Genomic DNA, 21,015 nt, shown 5'->3' with positions numbered 1-21,015 from the left:
ACGAAAGAACAACTGAGTTTCAGCTTTCTACCCGTTCAGTATTTTAAGTTAGTGCAGCGCGAAATTTCCTCAATCACCGTCTCTATACGCGACGACACGGGTCGCAAGCTACCGCTACAAAATCGCGGTAGATCGACGCTGACGCTGCACTTTAAGCATGTACACTAAAGCGGTACCAATCTACGGATTTGGCGTTCCAACGGTATACAGGTCGCACCTGTACCAGAGGGGAGGCAATTTCTTTTCTCAGCTCGGGCGTTTCGCTATTCCACTCTTTAAACGCGTATCGCCCTACTTAAAAAAGACGGCTGTTGCGGCCGCTAAGCGCGTGGCCAAAAATCTGTCGGAGGGAGACTCTTTCCGAAGTGCGCTTAAAGGGATAGTCGCATCCGGAAGCGTGTTCAGGAAATGTTATGGTCATGTTCCCTGTCGTTCATAATGTACGCCGGCAAATTTTCTCCGCACTAATCCACTTGGTTCACTCAGAAACGATTTTTAAATGTTCGCGCTTCCGGCGCGCACGGCAATCCCCGCAAGGCGCCGACACTGGATGACGTCACCCGGATAAACCAACCAAAAGGAGGCGCTCCTTTCCGCCGAGTTCGGTGTGTGTCTGAGCGTGCGTCTGACCCTTTTTCTTGTTGTCTTGTCGCATTTGCTTTGAAGTACTTTGAACCACAGCGTGTGCCCTAAGATTTCACGCCGTTGACGTGCGATGTCACAGCCAGGAAACCGGTGCAACGTGCCCGGGTGCACAAAGACTTACAACGCGAATCCTGAGCTTACATTTCACCGACCTCGCAATGGCGAGACGAAACGAAAGTGGGAGGCAGCGATCGCCAGCCATTGCTGTGGTGTGGCCCAAGGACTGAATGTTTCACGCGTCTGTTCGTGTCATTTCGCCGACGACGCCTATTTTGATGACGATGTATTGCAAGTTCGACTCGGGCTACAGCAGAAACGAAAGCGGCTGAAGATTGACGCCGTGCCTACCATATTCGATCGGGAACAAGGGCAGGAACCAGTAACGGAGGTAAGTGACAATCCTGCGTGGTCACAGCTACGCTGCGATGAAAAATATCAGTTGTCACAGTAAAGATCATCGCGAACACCGGCTGGCCTCGCCGCCGATTGTAACGTCACAGTCACACCGGCTACTAATGTACAAAAACTATTACAATGATTGCAGCATCCTGACGCAATAGTACGCGTACTCTCGAAAAAAAAAAAAGGATTGGTGTGTTGCTACTGCTGTGCTAATGGTCGCCTGTATTCTTAGAGCTATGAGTAACGTAACAGTCTCACATGACAGCGTTATTCTAATGTTATTGCAGCTAGTGGATGTTTCTACAGTTCATAGTGTAAGCCTGATGGCAGCATTCAGGGATGTGAAAACACCGCAATCTGTGTTTGGCTACGTCCGAGACACAGCACGTTGCATCAGTATTCTACTGCAGCCTTGTTGCTAATTTCTGGCTCTATTTCAGGCGGCAGCAAGCACGTCAACGGGATCAACTGGATTTGGTATGTTTTGTCAAGCCACGAAAAAATTGCAATTCTTTTTGCACGTCCCACAAAATAATGGCTATGTACGGGCCCTGAAAATTGTCGAGTTCTGTGAAAGGAATCTTGTGTGATGTGGCTGCCAGTGTTTACAACGTAATGTGGACAGGAAAATAACTGTGCCAGTGGAACAGGGACCGCAAAGGGGAAGATTTATTTTCATAGTCATTTTTATGTTAGTTATTGTACCCGCTAGGCCCACAACATATTCTTTTGAGTGTTAACACTCAAGGCCATATTTCAGATGTGGAGGTCATGGCTGAAGCAAGTGCTGGGGACCCACTTCCCACTTCAAGGCGCATCTCACAAGGGGATTATCCAGAAGGCTGTATGTAAACATCTATCACTGCAGTTCACTGTGCCGTAACGGGGATGCCACTAGGAGATTGGTGCACATCTTTTCTCCTGTTTTTGCACCAGAGAGAAACACAACATGCTTAATCCTTTTCTTTATTTTTTTTTTATTGCGGCATGTGGGAGAGTAAAAAGGGAAAATATGGCACAAAGAAAAATTGGTATTTTTGACAGCTGCATACATATCTTCTCCCTGTTGCCCATGTCTTGCAGCCATTATACTGGATGGATTACTACTGGAACCTCTGGTGCCATACCAAACAGTCAGCCAGTACGGGTTTCTCTATACCTTAGTCCCAGTTGATCGTGAGGAAGCCGTAAAGAAGGATGTGAGGCACATGGGAACACAAACAGCTGTTCCTTTGTGTACATTAGGTACTGAGAAAGAACAGTTATTGTGTAAAGGTTGAAACGTGTATTTGTACACAGGCACTCAGACAGAGTTTGTTGCGTCGAGCACAACTGTGCAGACTGAGCTTAGCCTTCCTCCACAAACTTCCTTGGCACTGGCTGAAGGTGTCCCAGGGGACATGAGAGGCAGCGAAACTGCATCGCAGTCTACGTACCAATATTTCGATACTGGTGTGCAAAGGGCCTCAACTCCAGAGCCAGGTACAGCGCCAGATGTAGTGCCAGAACTCGATACCACGTTTGGATCGACAAGGTACGTGACTCTGATGTGCGGTTTTACAGACACCTCTAGTACCGTAGGTACCTTTAGCGTCCTGCATACAGAGGGTTTAGACAGAGTAATGGAAGCAACTGGAAATTCATTGCGTTATATTTATTGCTGAAGAAATGAAATGTTGCCTTGTGATCACAGTCCGTAATCATTAGGTCTCTTACAGAAGGCCATTTCATTACTTCAGGTAGAAGATGAGACAAAGAATTTTCAGTCGTTTATGTAGTGAACTCCCTTGAAGTTAAAAATGGATAAATTGAAATGTATGCTTCACTCAAACACACAGTGGTTTCCCTGGTATACTTACTGTGTTGTAAAATACATTCAATGGCTCAAATTACTGCTTAGCTCAAGCAAGCTCTAATGGATACTGGGCGGGGTGAAGTTACTGATAGTTTACTGTAATTTCTTAGTGTAACCCACATACATCACCCTAAACATCATTCACAGGCATGATTTAATCTTTTACATGCAGCATCCCCGACCCACATGATGCTACACTTCATACGTCGGACGTGGTGGAAAGTTCTGACGATGAAGAGTGAGTTGAATATTCTTAGTGCTGTGATAATGGAAAGAGTTGCATTGCAAACTCTGCCTTCTGCAGTGATGAACTCGGCAGCCCTCCAGGGTCCCATCATTCAAGACCATATATACATCAACTGTGAGTCCGTGGCCATGGGCAAAGAAACAACACCTCATATGTGCATGTCTCCTCCTTTTAGGGAGGAAGGTGAACGCCTCTTTCTTGTTGCCGAGTCTAGTCTGCGAGAGCTCCTGTCGGAATTCTTGTGCTGTGGTGTCAGTGAGCTTACCACCACAATAAAGCCAAGAGGGACATGGGTACAAGCTACGACAACGTGCAGCTGCGGCAGGAAGCGAATCTGGTCTAGTCAACCCTGGGTCGGAAGCAGACCTTTGGGCAACGTGCTGCTGTGTACGGCCATACTGTTTTCTGGGATGAACGTGGCAAAGGCTCTTCGCATGTTTGAAATGTTGAGGGTGCCAGCACTGTCCAAGTCGCAGTATTACAGGACCCAGAAGGAGTACCTCATTCCCGCTGTCAGTTATGTAAGTATGCCATCTGCATGAAACAGCCAGTACAAACTCAGCACTACTGCACATAAAAGGCAATATTGTATTGCCCATATTTTGCCCTCTTGATGAGGAGCCACAAGAATGAAAGAACTTGGTTATCGAGTCCCCTTCTAATGGACAGTATACTGCTTTTTCCGCAATAATCCAAGGTTTATCAGACTAGACAGAAGGAACTCCTTGGACAGCTGCAGCCACGTCCCCTAACCATTGCCGGAGATGGGAGATGTGATTCTCCTGGACACACTGCCCTCTATGGAACCTACACCCTGCTCGAGACCACTGCCAACCGCATAATACACTTTGAATTGGTCAAGGTACTGTCTTCAGTTTTTGCTTTGCTCCTCACTGTTTCAGAGGAACTTTGGAGAAGGCTAACATCTACCACATGCTTGCTGTTTTGCTTATGTTTTTGTACAGGCAACCGAGGTATCGAGCAGTAATGCCATGGAGAAGCATGGGTTACAGAGGTGCCTGGCATTCCTTGAATGGAATGATATGGTCGTAGACACCCTTATTACAGACAGACACACTGGAAACAAGGCGATGATGAGGGACTGCTGCCCCCAGATAAAACATCGCTTTGATGTGTGGCACGTCGTCAAAGGTGCCTATACCAAGTGCATACTGTTATGGTTTTCCTGGGGATAATGACAACGAAATTGATGTTCCCAGGGGTAAAGAAGAAGCTATTGGCACTTGGCCGCTCTGCAAGCCATCAAGTGGTGAACTTGTGGGTTGATAGCCTCGTTCGCCATGCCTACTGGTGCCCAAAGACGAGTGGAGGAGACGGCGACCTATGTCTTGCAAAGTGGATGTCGGCCCTCAACCACATTGTGGACGTCCATGAGCATGATGATCCCGTCTACCCAGTTTGCTACCATGGTGCGACCTCGGAACCCCGTGAGTGGTTGAAGGAAGGTAAGCATTTCACATTGGCATCCACGTCTTTTGGAGCAAAATTTTCCTTCTTCATTTTTTTTCTCTCTACGTGAATACGTCTTTGCTGTCAATATGAGGGGGCAAACTGGCCATCTTGCAACATGATTTTGTCGACTTGACTACTGGACAGAGGTCAACTGGAAAAGTTTCATTTGATAAAACAATGCTCATTCAATAAAACGATGGAGTGCTATGAACGACACGGGTTGTTCTTGCATGTCATGGCATGGAGAGGGGGCTCAACTGAAGTGGGTCCCAAAACTGTCTAAGTTTTGTTTTGCTCATGGGTTACATTTCAGTCAAGTGGATATTATATCGTGTAGAGCTACAGCAGAGAACCACAATTAAAACTGGAGCACGGAACACAGACAACCGTGTTCCGTGCTCCGGTTTTAATTCAGTCATGTACCAACAGGCCCATTCTGCCATTTCGAGGAGAACAGCAAGTTGTGCACGTATGGATGAGTGCAGAAAAGTTATTCTGGATTGACGTTGGAAAAGCCTAGCTACAAAGGCGAAAGAATAGAATGAGAGCAAGCAGAAATCAGGTCGAAGTATAGTAAACTGTAGTGGCGGGCAGAAATGTTGGCTTCACCGTTTGAGAAACGAATCTCAGCTTGAGAAACCAGTGGGGGCGCATGGGGATGGCAGAAGCGTAAAAAAGTAACACAGTACTAACGTCATGCAGTTCCAGTATGACCAGAAGATCACAAAGGGGAACAATACGTGTTACTATGCTCATGAATGCATCTCGTGGGGAGACGTTTGCATTGATGCCCACAACTGGCATGCAAGCGTTGGTCATTGGCAGTGCACTCATAACATCCTTCAATAACATGATTCTCGTCACCATATATGGAACGTACATGTTCATGTACGTATTCATGTCAAACTCACGGTTGTGGCTTTGCTTCTTCTCTGCTTCTTTTGCAGACAGTGAAACTTACAGGAAGGTCACAGACATTATTGCAGCACCTGCCCTCCTCAAGGACATCCCTCAGCTGTCCTCCCAAGACCAAACGTACGGTCTGGAAGCCTTCCACAGCGTCATGCTGCACTTCACGCCAAAGACATTTTCGTTCCATGATGAGGGAATGCTAGCCAGGTATTAAATGCATGGGCGGGCCTTTCGAAGGAACATTGTAACATCATTATTCATGTTGTAGGACACAACTGGCCGTACTTCACTATAACGAAAATGCTGACCGTGCGCAATTGGAAAAAGAGGGGTCCAAGCAGTACCGCCTGAAGCCTTCAAAGGTTAAGAAGGCATGGCTTGTGGTACCTGTGAAGGAAGATGCAACGTACGGTATGTACCTGGCAGTGGTGCGCTGAACATGAGTGTACCCACGGTCATGAGTACAGGATGTCCATCTTTTTGCTGTAGATGAAAAACTTCACAGAGCGATAAAAGGGGGTGTGCATGGTGCTTTTCTCGTACCCGTGATAAAAAAAGAAAACAGCTGTCAACGTTGTTCTGTATCACCTGTTTCTATCAAAACTACCACAAAAATGGTGTTTTTTTTTCATTGCTCTGTTCATGAACTGTTCATTCCCCATTAAAAACAGAAATATAAACTTTATACGGCGATTGGCCTGTGAGATCATGTTGCAATTATCTCCTTCAACAGAATATGCGACGGCACTTACAGCAGAGGTGTTACGTCGCATCAAACAGAAACACAAAGAACCACCAGCAGTGGAAGCTCGCCCAGCACGGTCAGCCTCTTATGGTGAAAGGCCAACCTTGGAAGAAGCTATGGAACGTTTTCAATCAAGGTATGTGCATGCCCCAATTTTGTCTTAAAAGCTGGCATATGATTAGACTCTGAAGTTTTAGGGGTTTTTTTAAACCCGTAGTATGCTGTATGTGGTATGCCTTGGAGGAGCGTTGCACAAGACTTTGAAATTTGATTTTCTTATTTCAGGTTCCGGAAGTAAATGTGGCTCCCTACTGGCAATAAAATTTGACAGCCGACCAGGATGCACCAGCCTTGATTCCAGCAACAAAAACGGCCCTTTTCAGGGCCACCCAACTTTTGCCACAAGAGGCTTTGCCTGCGTGCAGATGACCCTTTCAGGGGAACATTATAGAATGATAGCCTTATTGATTTTTTATACACCAAGAACATGAAATAATATCTGTTCTTTCCTTTCTTTCAGGAGCATACACCTGCAACACCAGGGAACGTAACCACAGTGGCTGCCTACAAAATGTATCCTAACAAGGAATAAATGTCTAGGAAGAGGAAAACAAAGGAGAGACTTGCATAGCGTATTAGTACACCAGATATGGATCTGCCAACATGAACCCTCCGAACATCCCTGTGGCAGCGTACCTGTAACCGCCCAGACTTCACACCAAATTAATGTAGAACCACAGCACAACATAATAAAATAGCTTAGGTTTATTTGCCTCCCATACATAATGGGAGTCAAATAAACCTATGATATTTCGTTATTCCCCCTCCGTCATACTCCACTGTACAATAAATCGATACAATTATAAGGTAATTCTTTATTCCCGTCACTACACCGCATTGACAATCTACAGAGAGTTCAAAATATTCCCACCTCGGCACTAACTTAGTCAGTCTGGATTTGATGCCAGAGCTAATACTGCCACGTGTAGTAGTTTTTGCTGTACAGATGGGTAGACAGTCTGTTGACTGCAACTGGAGATACAAAGTGACAAGACAAAACATCCCCCACACTGGAATGACGAAAAGACGAAAATTGCTGCAAGACGAAAATTTTGCTGACATAGGCACACTTGGTGTAAGTGAGCCCTTGGTCATCCCCCTTCCCTCCCATCAGAGGTTTAGGAGGATACTATTGGTGTGTGGTGTACGGATAAACCTATCCGTACAACACACACCTATAGTATCCTCCAAAACCTCTGATGGGAGGCAAGGGGGATGACCAAGGGCTCATTTACACAAAGTGTGCCTATGTCAGCAAAAGTTTTGTCTTGCCACTACATGTCTCCAGTTCCAGCCATCAGTATGCACCAGCTTGTCTCTCTTGTCAAGACACCCTTGCTTCAATGGTCCTAACGCTGATAGCCTTGATAGGACGTAGATGGGAACCCCCTCCTGATGGCTCGGACAACGCATCCAGGAACCTGTCGTCTGTTCCTTGGACCAAGGTATCCCCAGACCCATCTCGTGAATGACGAGTATGCCGTGAACCTCAGGCAGCTGGAAAAGACAAATCCACATGACATTTCTTTTTGTTTAGCAGTATATCTTGTGGGCATTTGCATACCTGCCAAATCTCTCACAGTGTTGGGAAGACAATGGCTAGAACAGAAGAACAGACACTATCCCAACCTTGGAGTTCAAAGCCTGTGCATTCCTTTCTTAGTTCCGGGGTCTCCCGCATTTTGAATGTGGAAGGTTGGCAGGTGTGCAACATAGTACAACAGAAAAATGGTCCGCCTCTTTCAGGATGAACCTGATTCCAACAGCTAACTCCCTCCCGAACCAGCTTCCCTGCAATTCCGGCAAAATCCAATTTCTCCCAAAATATATTACTCTTACATTCTTCAGTAACATGCTCCCCCCCCCTTTATTGGCACCTCAAATGCTTCTGTTTTCAGACTTGTAAGACTATCCTTCAGAATTCCCACTGGATATCTGTCAATCAGGGTTTTGTGTTGCCAATCAGGCCATGGCTAACTGGCATAATTGAGAGCATGTAGAGACTAGCTGAGGCGACTGTGTTGCTTCACTTTTCCTAATAGAATTGTTGGACCAGGATTCTGGGTCGTTCCACGGCTGTCGGCCACGCTTATGATTTATGGGGGACAAACTTGTGGAGGCCAAAAAGCTGCTGAGAATAGCCGCCCTTTTGTATACAACCCCTGTCCACTTTAGGTTCGACAATTTGCGTAACCAACAACACCCGACTAGCACCCGAGTTTACCCTTCCGAATCTTGATGGGAGGTCATTTAAACCGAAAAAAAATCATTACGGTCGTAATCATAGCAAACGGAAGAGCACTGCAGCAGGCTTACCTGTGGTCCTGGGGATTGAGTCGCCTAAAATGTTGATCATAGCGGCAGAATTGAGGCGCGTACACCACAAGAAGCTCCCTACGGAGGCAGATGTCCCTGAGCAATGGGTGTTGTGTTATGCACTGCACGGCGGCACTGTTGCACATTTCTACCACCCTGGCAACAGAATGGCAACACAGGCGCTCGTCGGGCTCCTGTGGGTCGCAGACTCCACACAGACACCTGCCGACAACAATTTCAACATTCTAAACTGTTTCGCACATCCGACGGCAACCATGCAAAGAGATACGTCACCTGAAAATGTCATCCCGCGGGTTAGCCGCAGCCACATCTCGTGCATGGTCGGCGGGTTCCAGAGGCATTGGGTCCGTAGAGTATGGGTCATCATCCAGCATTAACTCGTCGCCGCTTCCGCTTACGTATTCGTCAGAATCTCCCCCAGACACAGAAACATCACTCTCGTTTTCAGACTCCATGTTTGCTACCTTCGCCTTCGCTTCGCGATCGCCGAACAGGCGGAACAGGCCACAGGCGCGCGGCTCGCATTTACCCAGGCCGCGCGCTGATTGGCCTTATCCGGGTGACGTTTGCTCCCACTTTTAGAGAGCGAGGGCGCAAGGATTCCGATTTCCTTTTCATCGGATTGCGCGAAAAGTACGCCGCGGATCGAAATGGTATTTTCGGGCCCAATTCAGTGGTCGGCAAGGAATCAGAATTCGCATTAGTTTCGAAATTGACCTCGGAGAATGCGACTGTCCCTTTAAGAGATCGGCGAAAGATACGGGCCGTGAAATTCTCCGCGACCTCGGGGGTGCTGGCGGGCGAAGAAAGAGGAGAAAACCGGACGTCTTCGACGGCATAAATCACGCTGGTTGCGCGGCCACAATTTAGTTGCGAGATGGACACGATTAACGTCGTACATCCCGACACTCCTCTGTTGGATAAGTCGGAAACACAGTTATTTTCCGTGCCGGGAACGCAGTGGCATATACTGAAGGGGGAATATGAGGTATTCTACCCGGTCGCTGACATATCCTCCGTCATAGAGTTCCAGCTTTCGAATTTGGGGCACCACTATCTCGATTTGAACTCCGCGTACATAGTGACGAAAGTCCGCATCGTACGTGACGATGGTTCGCTACCGGAAACACAGGCTGGCGATCGGACGACCTACGACGAGGTCTACCCCGTCAACGCGTTCGCCAGCTCGCTTTTCAAGAACGTAGCCGTCTTCTTGAATCAGACCATGATTACGAATAATGATTTGTATAGCTATAGAAGCTACTTGGATATTTTGCTTCACGCCAGCACCACTGAGCAAAATACCGTGCATAAAGCAGGTCTGTACACGCAAGAAGAAGCGCGTCAAACGGAAAACAACATTCGCGCTCGTGGACCGGCCGAACGATACAACCTCACACGTGGCGGCAAGACCATCGACCTGGTTTCCAAGATCAACTCGGACATTTTCCTGCAGCCTAAGCTACTCATATCGGGAGTGGAAATTAGGCTTGTTTTTTATCAAGGCTCCGACGCGTTCCGCATTATGAAGACCGATCAGGAGCAGCACACGCATAAAGTGGAACTCATCAGTGCCACTTTGTACATAAAGAAAATCACCGTGTCTCCCAGCCTATTCCTCGGACACGAAACGGAATTGCAGGAGCGCAAGGCTCTCTACACACTGGCCGGAAGTGAATCGCGTATTCGTTCGCTACCAGTTGGCAACCTGGATGCATGCCTGGAAGATTTATTTCCAGAGAAGATACCGTCTAAGGTGGTGGTCGCATTCGTGCCCACCCGAGCCTACCAGGGAGCATTCAATCGGGACCCGTACCGATTCGTGAACTGCGACATTGAGTCGGCGACGCTCACCGTGAACGGGACGCAGCGAATAGACACGTTCGACTTCAGCAATAACCTGAACCACCGAAGCTACTTCAACCTCCTGGAGCAGCTGTGTGAGAAGCACGTCTCCTACGAATACGACCACTACGTTGGAAACAAGTTCCTACTGTACTACGATCTGGATCCCGATCAATCCTCCGTCCACCTGTCACCGATCAGGCGTGGAAACGTTCGTCTGCAACTCAAGTTCCGACGTGCCTTAGCCGAACCCACGACCGTATTGGTACTGTCCGAGAGTGTGCGAATTATGTCCATCGATAAGAACAGGAACGTCACACTGGATTAGCAATGTTCGAGCAAGATATCGAGAGACTCCTGAAGTACAACGATTACACTTCGGCGCTCTTTCGCGGTGTATACGCTCGAGACGACCGTCTGCCCGCACTGGATAGACCGGGTATAATCGTGGTGAACACCGATCGGCGACAGCAAGCTGGGGAGCACTGGATTTTGTACGCGAAAATGAAGGATGACCTCATCTACTTTGATTCCTTCGGATTGCCGCCCATCGAACCCGAGTTGAAACGCCTCACCGTCGACGAATATAATGATGTCTGTATCCAAAGCCTGTATTCTCCAATGTGTGGTGTGTACTGTTGTATCGCGGCGACATTGTTGGCGAAAGGGAAATCACTGAAGAGCATTGTATCCCTGTTTTCCGATAATCTCGCCGCTAATGACCTAAAATCAATAAAGCTGCTAGAAAAGTTGTTTGTCGCTTAAAAACGCCTGGTGTCCTTTATTCTCTATAGCTCCCCCACAAACTATACTTGCTTAGTCAATGAATACACGCTATAGCTCCCTATCATATCATTCTATTAATACAGCTTCCCATCATATCAGCCTATCTTCCTAATCCATTACAACAACACAACACTTAAAATCAGAAATACATGTATTTTTATTTTACTGCTGATTACATTTGGGACGCGGACTTTCGCTGGTCTCGCGGTCACTTCTTCTTCGCGTGAGTAAAGATGATGTCGGGCGATGCGACTCTTTTACCATCCCTGAATCTCTCCTTCTTCTCTAGTTTCAGATCTGGTAATTCTCGCATTTCTTGCAAATCTGCATCTGTCAGTCGCTTAAAGCGACTGGGTAGGTACACCTTTACGCGTTTATCGTTGTCCATCAGGAGTTCCACGTACACGGTCTCCCCGTACATAGTATCCACTTTGCGCAAGTCCAACACGTCGAGCTTTTCGTTGTTCGGAACAGTGCTCATTTTCTGAATGTCCCCATCACCGGGTTTCTTTAGTTTATCCAGCTTCTCGAAAATAGATGACATATCTCTCAGCGCAAGTTTCTACGCACGCCAAATGAACTGAAAATGAGGACAACTATTACCCAACTTTCCTCATCTTGAAGACAATAGTGAAACATACCTTTCTCGTTGTGCGCTTCACCGAGAGTCAACCGACGGAAGTAGCTTCACAGACCTCAAATGAGTTGTATATATCGCAACTTTTATATAAAGCACCCCTGGAGGAGCGCAAGGGTGGTGCGATTCTGTTTACACAATCACGCAGGAACAGCACGTGATTTACGATGCGCGCGCGCGCACGCGAAGGACATTTGGAACTTCTTGGAAACCAAAGTGCATAAGCGAACCCTTTGTTTTTGGTTACAGAAAGCGTGCTGATATAAAACAGATGGCCCAACTTGTTGAGACATGCAGCGCCGCGGCCGAGGCTCCATGACCTCATTTCTTGACAAGCATGATTTACGACCTCAAAAGCATGGCAGTACGCGAGCTTTGATATAAAACAGATGGCCCCAACGTGTTGGGAGGGCCGATGAAGCTCCGTGACCTCATTTCTCCTCCGTGACCTCATTTCTCGGAACACATGATTTACGACTGCCAAAGCATGGGAATATGCGAGCTTTGATATAAAACACATGGCCCCAACGTGTTGACACGTGCACCACGACCGCGGAGGCCCCTTGACCTCATTTCTTGGAACACATGATTTACGACTACCAAAGCATGGGAGTACCCGAGCTTTGATATAAAACAGATGGCCCCAACGTGTTCTGACGTGCAGAGTGGCCGATGAAGCTCCGTGACCTCATTTCTCGGAGAACGTGATTTACGACCTTCAAAGCATGGAAGTACACGAGCTTTGATATAAAACAGATGGCTCCAACGTGTTGGGATGGCCGATGAAGCTCCGTGACCTCGTTTCTCCTCCGTGACCTCATTTCTCGGAACACATGATTTACGACTGCCAAAGCAGGGGAATATGCGAGCTTTGATATAAAACACATGGCCCCAACGTGTTCTGACATGCAGCATGGCTGCTGGTTTATAAGCCGCGCGATCGCCTCGGGGGAACAGTCTGCTTTCACTCGCTTCAAAAGTAAGTTATTCGCCTCACTTGTTGCACGTTTCTTACGGATCCGTTTATTTTCAGTGCCTCGGTGTGTGTTCTGCTTTTTTGATCCTCACGATATCGAGGATGAATCGGATGAATCGGACGACGATTCTCGGGACGGCGCACCTCCTACACTGTCTGCTCACGTGATGCGATCGCACCCCGACGTGGATACATCTTTCCTGCCCTTCTTCCAGACTGACAGTGCATTTAGAGGTGTCGTTAAAAGGTACGTGCTATTGGCATCTGTTCACGATCATGGAGTAGAGGATTTGCGACAATATTTAATGAGTCACTGTCACGATATGTTCCCTATATTGAGAGCGCAAAGAATACCCTTTAGGTTTTGCATTTGTTCGGATGTTTTAATGGTAAAGGAAACTCGTGGGGAGATAATCGCGCACATTGCCCACTTTATAGCATTTGCTCGCGAAGTCCACAGCGACGGAGCCATCGCGAATACCCTGATGGATGTGATTCAGGAGTCCACGGGACGCGCAGAAAATTATCAGCGGGAAGGGAGCGGGTTCGTGTCCACCGACGTCGAAAACGTTCAAATGTGCATTTCCGCCGTGAAAACGAAAAAATTCGGATGCAATGGGACACTTCCCAATCATTTGGCTAAGCGCAGGAACGTGCTAACAAATATTCATTTACCGGCACGTAAGGAGGGTGAGTGTTTTAAATACAACACGCTCGCCCTCCTGCATCCACAGAGTTGGAATACATGGTCAAAAAAATATGAAAATTATGCAGCGGAGTACTGGTGGCCTAGTCGCTTCCCCGTTTCCTACTCTGACCTGGACGAATTCGAAGACAAAAACATGATAACCGTGTACGTATACGAGTACGTCGATCAGGGAGTGCACGTGTCGCGACCTCCAAAACTCGAGTACGAAAAGAAAATTCACTTATTGGCTATAGACCAGCATTTTTTTGGAATCAAGTCCCTCGAGCGGTTACTGATTAGGAAAGACAAGCGTTTCGTCTGCGAGCGTTGCACGCGCTCTTTTAACAAGGAAGAGAGCATGGCGAAACATCGTCGCCTGTGCGCGGACGTAAACGAAATCATATTGGAATTTTGCGAACCGGGCAAAAACTTTGTAGAGTTTACTAAAATACAGTACAAGCAGCAGTACAACTACGTCGTCGCGTTGGACACGGAGAGCGTGCTCGCGCCCAGTGGTGTTGGCATGCAGCGTCACGTCACCTCGAGCTTCTGTGCCGTGCTCGTACGCACCCACGACTCGAAGGTGATGCGCATCAGGACGCACCACGGTGAAGATTCTGCGAGGCAGTGCGTCAGAGCTTTGATGGAAATGCGGGACGAGATGATCGCCCTGAACGCCTGCCCCGCGGAAATGGTGCTGAATGATGAGCAACGAGCACGACACAGAGCTGCCACCCACTGCGCGTACTGCGGGCGGGAGTTCGCGCAAGATCTACCCCGTGCCCGGCACCATGACCATTCCAAGCGTTGTACTGCCGGCGAGACAAATTACATCGCGACGCTGTGCAACCCCTGTAACGTGGCGTGCACGACGCGGGAAAAACTGCCCATCATGGTGCACAATCTGGCCTACGATTTGGCCGGACTACTGCGGGAATTTCACCTTCTCGGGTGGAAGCGAGCTCCCTTCATCGTGGCCAGTTCCATGGAAAAAATCCGATCGTTCGAAATTGGCACCTTCCTATTCAGAGATACCATGCAGTACCTAAATTCGTCGCTGGGAGAGCTCGTGGAAACCGTCAAATCCATGGGGGGCGCAGAGGCGTTCCAATGCCTGAAGCAGGTATTTGGAGACGACTACGAAATTTTGCTTCGTAGAGGTGTATTCCCGTACAGCCACGTGAGCTCGTTCGCGGTCTACGACGAATTGGCTCTGCCGGCAAAATCCGCCTTTCGAAACGATCTGACGGGGGAGGACATAAGCGATGAAGACTATCAGTACGCGCTGCACGTATTTGAACGTTTTGGATGCTCGAATCTGAGGGATTATAATGCATTGTACCTGAAAACGGATGCCCTGTTACATGCTGACGTAATGCAGCACTTCCGACGCCTGTGCTACGACGCGCGCGGTTTGGAATTGCTTCATTGTGTTTCGCTGGCATCCTATTCGTGGCAATGCGCTCTAAATTACATGCGGGCAAAATTGGAGCTGATCATCGACGAGGACATGTATCGGACCATCGAATCGGGTGTTAGAGGTGGACTCTGTCAGGCGAGCAGGCGTCATTTACGGGCTAACAACCCGCTGTGCAGTGGCTACGATCCCGATAAAGAGGAGGTGTACATATCGTACATAGATTGCAACAATCTTTACGGATTCAGTATGATAAAGCACCTCCCCGTCGGCGATTTCGAATGGGTCGAGGATTTTAGCTCCGTGGATTTTATGCGTCATCCCACAGATTCGGATGTGGGATACGTGTACGTGTGCGATTTGGAGTATCCAAAATCTATCCACGCGCTGACGTGGTACTTCCCCCTGGCTCCTGAGAAGGCGGTCGTCCCGAAGGAATGGCTCTCGCCACTCCAGCGAGAGCTCCTCGAAGAGTTAATGTATCAGCCGGCGAACAGCAAAAAGCTGCTGCTCACGTGCAAGGACAAGGTCGAGTACGTTGTTCATTACGCGCTGCTCGCTCTCTATTGTAGACTGGGCATGCGGGTGACAAAAATTCACCGAATTCTAAAATTTCGTCAGGCACCATTCCTGCGTCCCTACATCGAGGACAATGTTGCCAGACGCGTCGCATCGAGCACAACGTTTGAGAAAAATTTCTATAAAATCTCAAATAATGCGGTCTTCGGGCGTACGCTACTAAATAAATTTAATATGCGGGACATTCGAGTAGCCTTCGATGAGGAGACGGCGAGTCGCCTCGGGAGCCAGGTGGAATGCGCGCGAATGGAAATTTTGTCCCCCGATTGCGTCATGTACGAAATGCGCAAAAGAAAAGTGCGATGCGATTTCCCCCTGCAGATTGGCTTCACGATTTTAGAACTGAGTAAGTTAACCATGTACTCGTTCTACTATGAAACCCTGTTGAGTAAGCTCACTTGTCCGGTGATTACGTGCTACTTTGACACGGATTCTCTGATCCTCGGCCTATTCTGCAAGGACTATGAAGATCAGTTACGCGCGATCGCCGACGACCATTTAGATTTGTCTTCCTTCGATCGTGATCATCCACTGTACAGCGAGGGGAATCGCGGTAGACTTGGCGCGTTCAAAAGTGAAACGGGTAGCGTACCCATTGAGGAAGTAATATGCTTGAAAGCCAAAATGTATTCCATCAAATTAGCCGGGGGAAAACAAGTTGCAAGAGCTAAAGGGGTCAAAAAGAACATTGTGCGCAAACACCTCCTCCATGATACGTACCGCGATACTCTATTCAAGCACGCTAGCGTATCGCACGAACAGGTGTCAATAGTGGGAAAGAAACAGTGCATGTACACCATCAGAAATGTGAAAAGAAGTCTGATGGCGTACGACGACAAACGATACCTCTACAATGACATGGACTCCTACCCGTACGGAAGCTGCGAATATGGTAAGCTCGAGTGGATGACGTAGATAGCGAGATTTCACCTGGCGTTCTTTCCCCCCCCCGCCGCACAGATAATGCAGTGGATGAGTAGGAGTAGCATCATTTGACCTGCGTCACTGGAAGGATGTGGCACCTCGTTCTCTTCTCGCTCGTCTCGTGCGCGCTGGCGCTGGACGCTGGCAACTGTACTGCGAGCATCAAGCTGGAGAAGGATAAGCACACGTACTCGCACGAATGCCCTGGCGACATCTTGGCCATCAGAGAGTGGCACGTGGTACCTATGCGGTCCGGCATTAACCTGGACAGGAACGCTACTCGATCGCTGCGTACGTGCCTTCACTCGCGTGACGGAGGACGAAATTTTTCTCAGCCGCTGTCCCGGAGACGTCTACATGATCCGTCACTTCCGTGGAACCATGCCCAGCATCAAAGGAATCAATCTCTCCAAGACCGCCATGCTTTTTCTCAAACATGTACTCAATAAACGTTGAAAGGTATTTTTTCCTTGTCTGTCTGAGATAAAGCCGCAGCAGGGTCGCTGCCGAGCGCGCCATCTGGCGGGCGCTAACGAAGGCTATGTTCAGCGGACTTAGTCAGCCAATCAGCGGGCTTAGAATGGGGCCAATCGGTGGGCTTAAACGGGGGACGGCCAATCAGAGGGCTTAGAAAGTCTGGAAAATGTGGAGAGTGATCAGTAGGCTTCGAACGGATCAATCAGCGGAGCCAGTTAATCGGCATAAAGGGGCGGAGCTGTGCTCAGCCATACGCATGCACCAATCAGCGTGAAGTGGGCAGACACGAGTAATTAGCATAAAGGGGCGGAGCTACAGACAACCAATCAATGATCAGTAGGCTTAGCACGGGCCATTCAGCGTGAACTGGGCGGAGCCAAGCCAACTAATTAGCATGAAGGAGCGGAGCTACGGTAAGCCAATCAAAGATCAGTAGGCATAGCATGGGCCAATCAACGTAAAGTGGGCGGAGCTAATGGCGGCCAATCAGATCAGTAGGCTTAGCATGGCCCAATCAACGTGAAGTGGGCGGGGCTAATGGCGGCCAATCAGATGGCTTTGGATTTGGCTTGTGTTGGCTTAGAACTGGATTGTGTTGGATTATAACTGGATTATGGCTTAGAATTGGATTGGAATTGGATTAGAATTGGATTGGAATTGGATTAGAGAAAACTCTTGGCTATAGGACTTCTTTCTATACTACTTACATTATGGCTCTTACGAAGTCTGTTGGTATCTGCTGAAGTCTGAGCAATCAAACAAAACATAAAATAAAGGTGTGGTCGGAGTGAACGGCACAACGACAACAACAATAAATGATGACGATGAGATGGGGTCTCTCAGCGCGGAGGTGCGTACCCTACACCACTGCACGTGGAACGTTATGTGAAAATGATGAAGAAAGAATGCAAATACAAGAAAGAACTAAAACGAACGGCAGAAAATAGAACAACGAGAGCTTAAGACGACATGTACTACTTTGCACAGGAAAATGTGATATCTGAGGTTCTACGATGTGCTAAGGTTGTCAAACCAAGTTTATCGAGGATAGGTTCATAATTATAGACACCAATGTGTCGGTCATAGAGACTGTGCAATGGCTCCAAGGGATTCGATGCTGTCATTGGGTCAATCTCTTATCTTTGAAAATTAGTGAAGCTAATTAAGTATACTATTTTAGTTAGCCATCGAACACTGATGCGACCGGCTAGGAAAGATATCCGAGAGGCCAGGTATGTTAGGCCCCTAACGGCACGTCCGGGCTCTCATAAATTTTTAATAACAACTGTGGCCCCTAACAAAGGACAACCTGTATATCCTCATGTGTTTCCATACTGACTCCCGGAAGAATTCGAGGCTCGCTCGAGTAGACCGAATGTACAATCGTATTTATGAAATAGCGCTCACACACACACACACACACACAAAGGACACGGTTGCAAAATTTGAGACATACACAAATAAAAGATTTGACTAAAATTGGCGGGCTAAAGTGTGCCTAACGAACGACCAACGTTCAGTTTGCTTGTATTGATTTTCTGGCGATTTTCTGTTGTTGTCATCTATCAAAATCCATCAAAATAAGCACAATTGCAGACAACGAAAAAAAGGAAAATATCGTTGTGCGTTCCTGTCTTTTATTTTTCATACTTAATACAGCTAACGCCGTAGTGGATCAAATCTATCCCTATTGCAGCCTAATGCCACGTGTTTTTCGACAGCCGTACTCCTGGCTTTTCTTTTCGTCAGTGGAGAGGGTGCTAGCAGGTGTGCTGTCTTATCAGCGTTCTTCTGAAGATTTACAATCTTGATCCAGCCGTACATGATCCCGCTTTCAGCAGACTGCTTGGGACTGTGTTGTTCGCTATCGCGTCTTTTTTCATTCGTACATCTTTGTTTCTGTGTGAAGAAAAGTTTGTCTGGTTGATAAGCAACTGCGTGCACCACGTAAAACTCAGTTATGTAGCGTCGATTACTAGTACGTATGAGTAATAAATGATGAATAACTACGAATGAATACGAATGAAGCACGATGAACATTTGATTTACTCGCAAGAGTTAGTGTCCTCTTCATGTTGGAAAAAACGTCGCATGGCTGCATATGCGATCACAATGTCCTCCTTTTAACGTTGAAGCCAAAATAAACTTGGGCAATTCAAACCACCTTACTCAAACTGTGACGCAACATTCGCCTCAGCTGGATCGGGTCGTCTGGATCTTTGGACGTCGTTCCCGATTTTCGTTCTTAGCTCACCTCGCGTCATAGTTTCCACATCTAACATGCGTGGCACGCGCTGTTCCAGTTCGAGTTCGACACTTAAACGTGGTCTCTTTCCTGTTGTCTCTTGGATGGCACCTTCTTCCCACTACGTGACGTCACGTTTCTGATATCTCCTAGCCTGTAGCGCTGATGAATTTTCTTCTATCCTAGCAAGCAGCTATTTAGCAACGGAAGTTGCTAAATTCACATCATTAACAGGAAAGAATGTTGATTTACTCCTTGAGAATCTACCACGCCTTGTGACCCTAATCCTCTCCTCGGACACCAGAGATGAACAAGCACAGTTATGAGATATTTTCAGAGGTGTGGTAAAATAATTTGAGCAAGATACTGCAGGGAAAGATCTGCGTCAGGAGACGTTAAACGTCCTAACTATGTTTCTTGATCTGGGAACCAAATGCATCACGCTGCGATGAGACACATGCAGCAGCGCTGACTAGGATGGTTTCTAGCCAAGGACTAGAAAAGAAAATTGTGTCGTAGAGAACCTACATCATCGGTGAACAAGCAAATGGGACGCAACATGGGATGGGCTCAAATATATGTTAAAGCATAGAAGAAAATTCATCAGCGCTACAGGCTAGGAGATATCAGAAACGTGACGTCACGTAGTGGGAAGAAGGTGGCATCCAAGAAACAAGAGGAAATAGGCCACGTTTAAGTGTCGAACTCGAACTCGAACAGCGCGTGTCACGCATGTTAGATGTGGACTCTATGACGCGAGGTGAGCTAAGAACGAAAATCGGGAACGACGTCCAAAGATCCAGACGACCCGATTCAGCTGAGGCGAATGTTGCGTCACAGTTTGAGTAAGGCGGTTTGAATTGCCCCCATTTATTTTGGCTTCAACGTTAAAAGGAGGACATTGTGATCGCATATGCAGCCATGCGAAGTTTTTCCCAACATGAAGAGGACACTAACTCTTGCGTGTAAATCAAATGTTCGTCGTGCTTCATTCGTATTTATTCATTCGTAGTTATTCATCATTTATTACTCATACGTACTAGTAATCGACGCTACGCAACTGAGTTTTACGTGGTGCACGCAATTGCTTATCAACCAGTCAATAAACTTTTCTTCACACCTACAGAAACCAAGATGTACGAATGAAAAAAGACGCGATAGCGAACAACACAGTCCCAAGCAGTCTGCTGAAAGCGGGATCATGTACGGCTGGATCAAGATTGTAAATCTTCAGAAGAACGCTGATAAGACAGCACACCTGCTAGCACCCTCTCCACTGACGAAAAGAAAAGCCAGGAGTACGGCTGTCGAAAAACACGTGGCATTAGGCTGCAATAGGGATAGATTTGATCCACTACGGCGTTAGCTGTATTAAGTATGAAGACAGGAACGCAGAACGATATTTTCCTTTTTTTCGTTGTCTGAAATTGTGCTTGTTTTGATGGATTTTGATAGATGACAACGACAGAAAGTCGCCAGAAAATCGCAAATCAAACTCAAACAACAGAAAGTCGTGATTTCTTTACTTTTTTTTTAGTTTCGAGATGAACGACAAATCTACAGTATCTAAAAAACGCAGATGACATTGACAAGGCAACGAACATTATTGTGATCAAAAGAGAGCAGAGTAATGTGTTACAATACAAATGGGCCACGTGGCCGCCTTTTACAATTGCGTTTTCCTCGCCAGAGAGACATCCTATAGCTGTACCATAAATTGTCTTCAGGTATTTATAAGCTCCACGCCCCCCCCCCCAAAAAAAAA

The 21,015-nt window shown here is 47.4% G+C and overlaps 1 protein-coding gene and 1 long non-coding RNA gene across 2 annotated transcripts; both read left to right on the top strand.

Moving 5' to 3' along the window:
- Positions 1–771: 771 nt before the first annotated feature.
- On the top strand, positions 772–1,859 carry LOC135393169 (uncharacterized). Its single transcript, XR_010422505.1, has 3 exons — positions 772–1,033; positions 1,488–1,524; positions 1,808–1,859. It is a non-coding gene; the product is annotated as an uncharacterized LOC135393169 (long non-coding RNA).
- A 1,103-nt stretch (positions 1,860–2,962) lies between these two features.
- LOC135392438 (uncharacterized) lies at positions 2,963–6,710 on the top strand. Its single transcript, XM_064623148.1, has 11 exons — positions 2,963–3,000; positions 3,075–3,140; positions 3,207–3,263; positions 3,325–3,670; positions 3,847–4,011; positions 4,115–4,301; positions 4,370–4,615; positions 5,570–5,741; positions 5,803–5,945; positions 6,268–6,415; positions 6,565–6,710. Exons 1-11 carry the CDS (start codon positions 2,963–2,965, stop codon positions 6,575–6,577), a joined length of 1,581 nt encoding a protein of 526 aa, XP_064479218.1. The 3' UTR covers positions 6,578–6,710.
- The last annotated feature ends 14,305 nt before the right edge of the window (positions 6,711–21,015 follow it).

This window comes from Ornithodoros turicata, chromosome 4 (assembly GCF_037126465.1).
Source record: "Ornithodoros turicata isolate Travis chromosome 4, ASM3712646v1, whole genome shotgun sequence".
NCBI classification, from domain to species: Eukaryota; Metazoa; Arthropoda; class Arachnida; order Ixodida; family Argasidae; genus Ornithodoros; species Ornithodoros turicata.
Note: the sequence above shows the minus strand (reverse complement) of the source record. Positions and strands in the feature narration are given on the sequence as shown.

Bases quoted from the DNA above. Each gene is read 5' to 3' on its own strand.
- LOC135392438 (XM_064623148.1), top strand. From the start codon at position 2,963: ATGGATACTGGGCGGGGTGAAGTTACTGATAGTTTACT. The intron at 3,001-3,074 runs GTAATTTCTTAG...TTTTACATGCAG, and splicing joins GAAGTTACTGATAGTTTACT to CATCCCCGACCCACATGATG. The intron at 5,946-6,267 runs GTATGTACCTGG...CTCCTTCAACAG, and splicing joins GAAGGAAGATGCAACGTACG to AATATGCGACGGCACTTACA.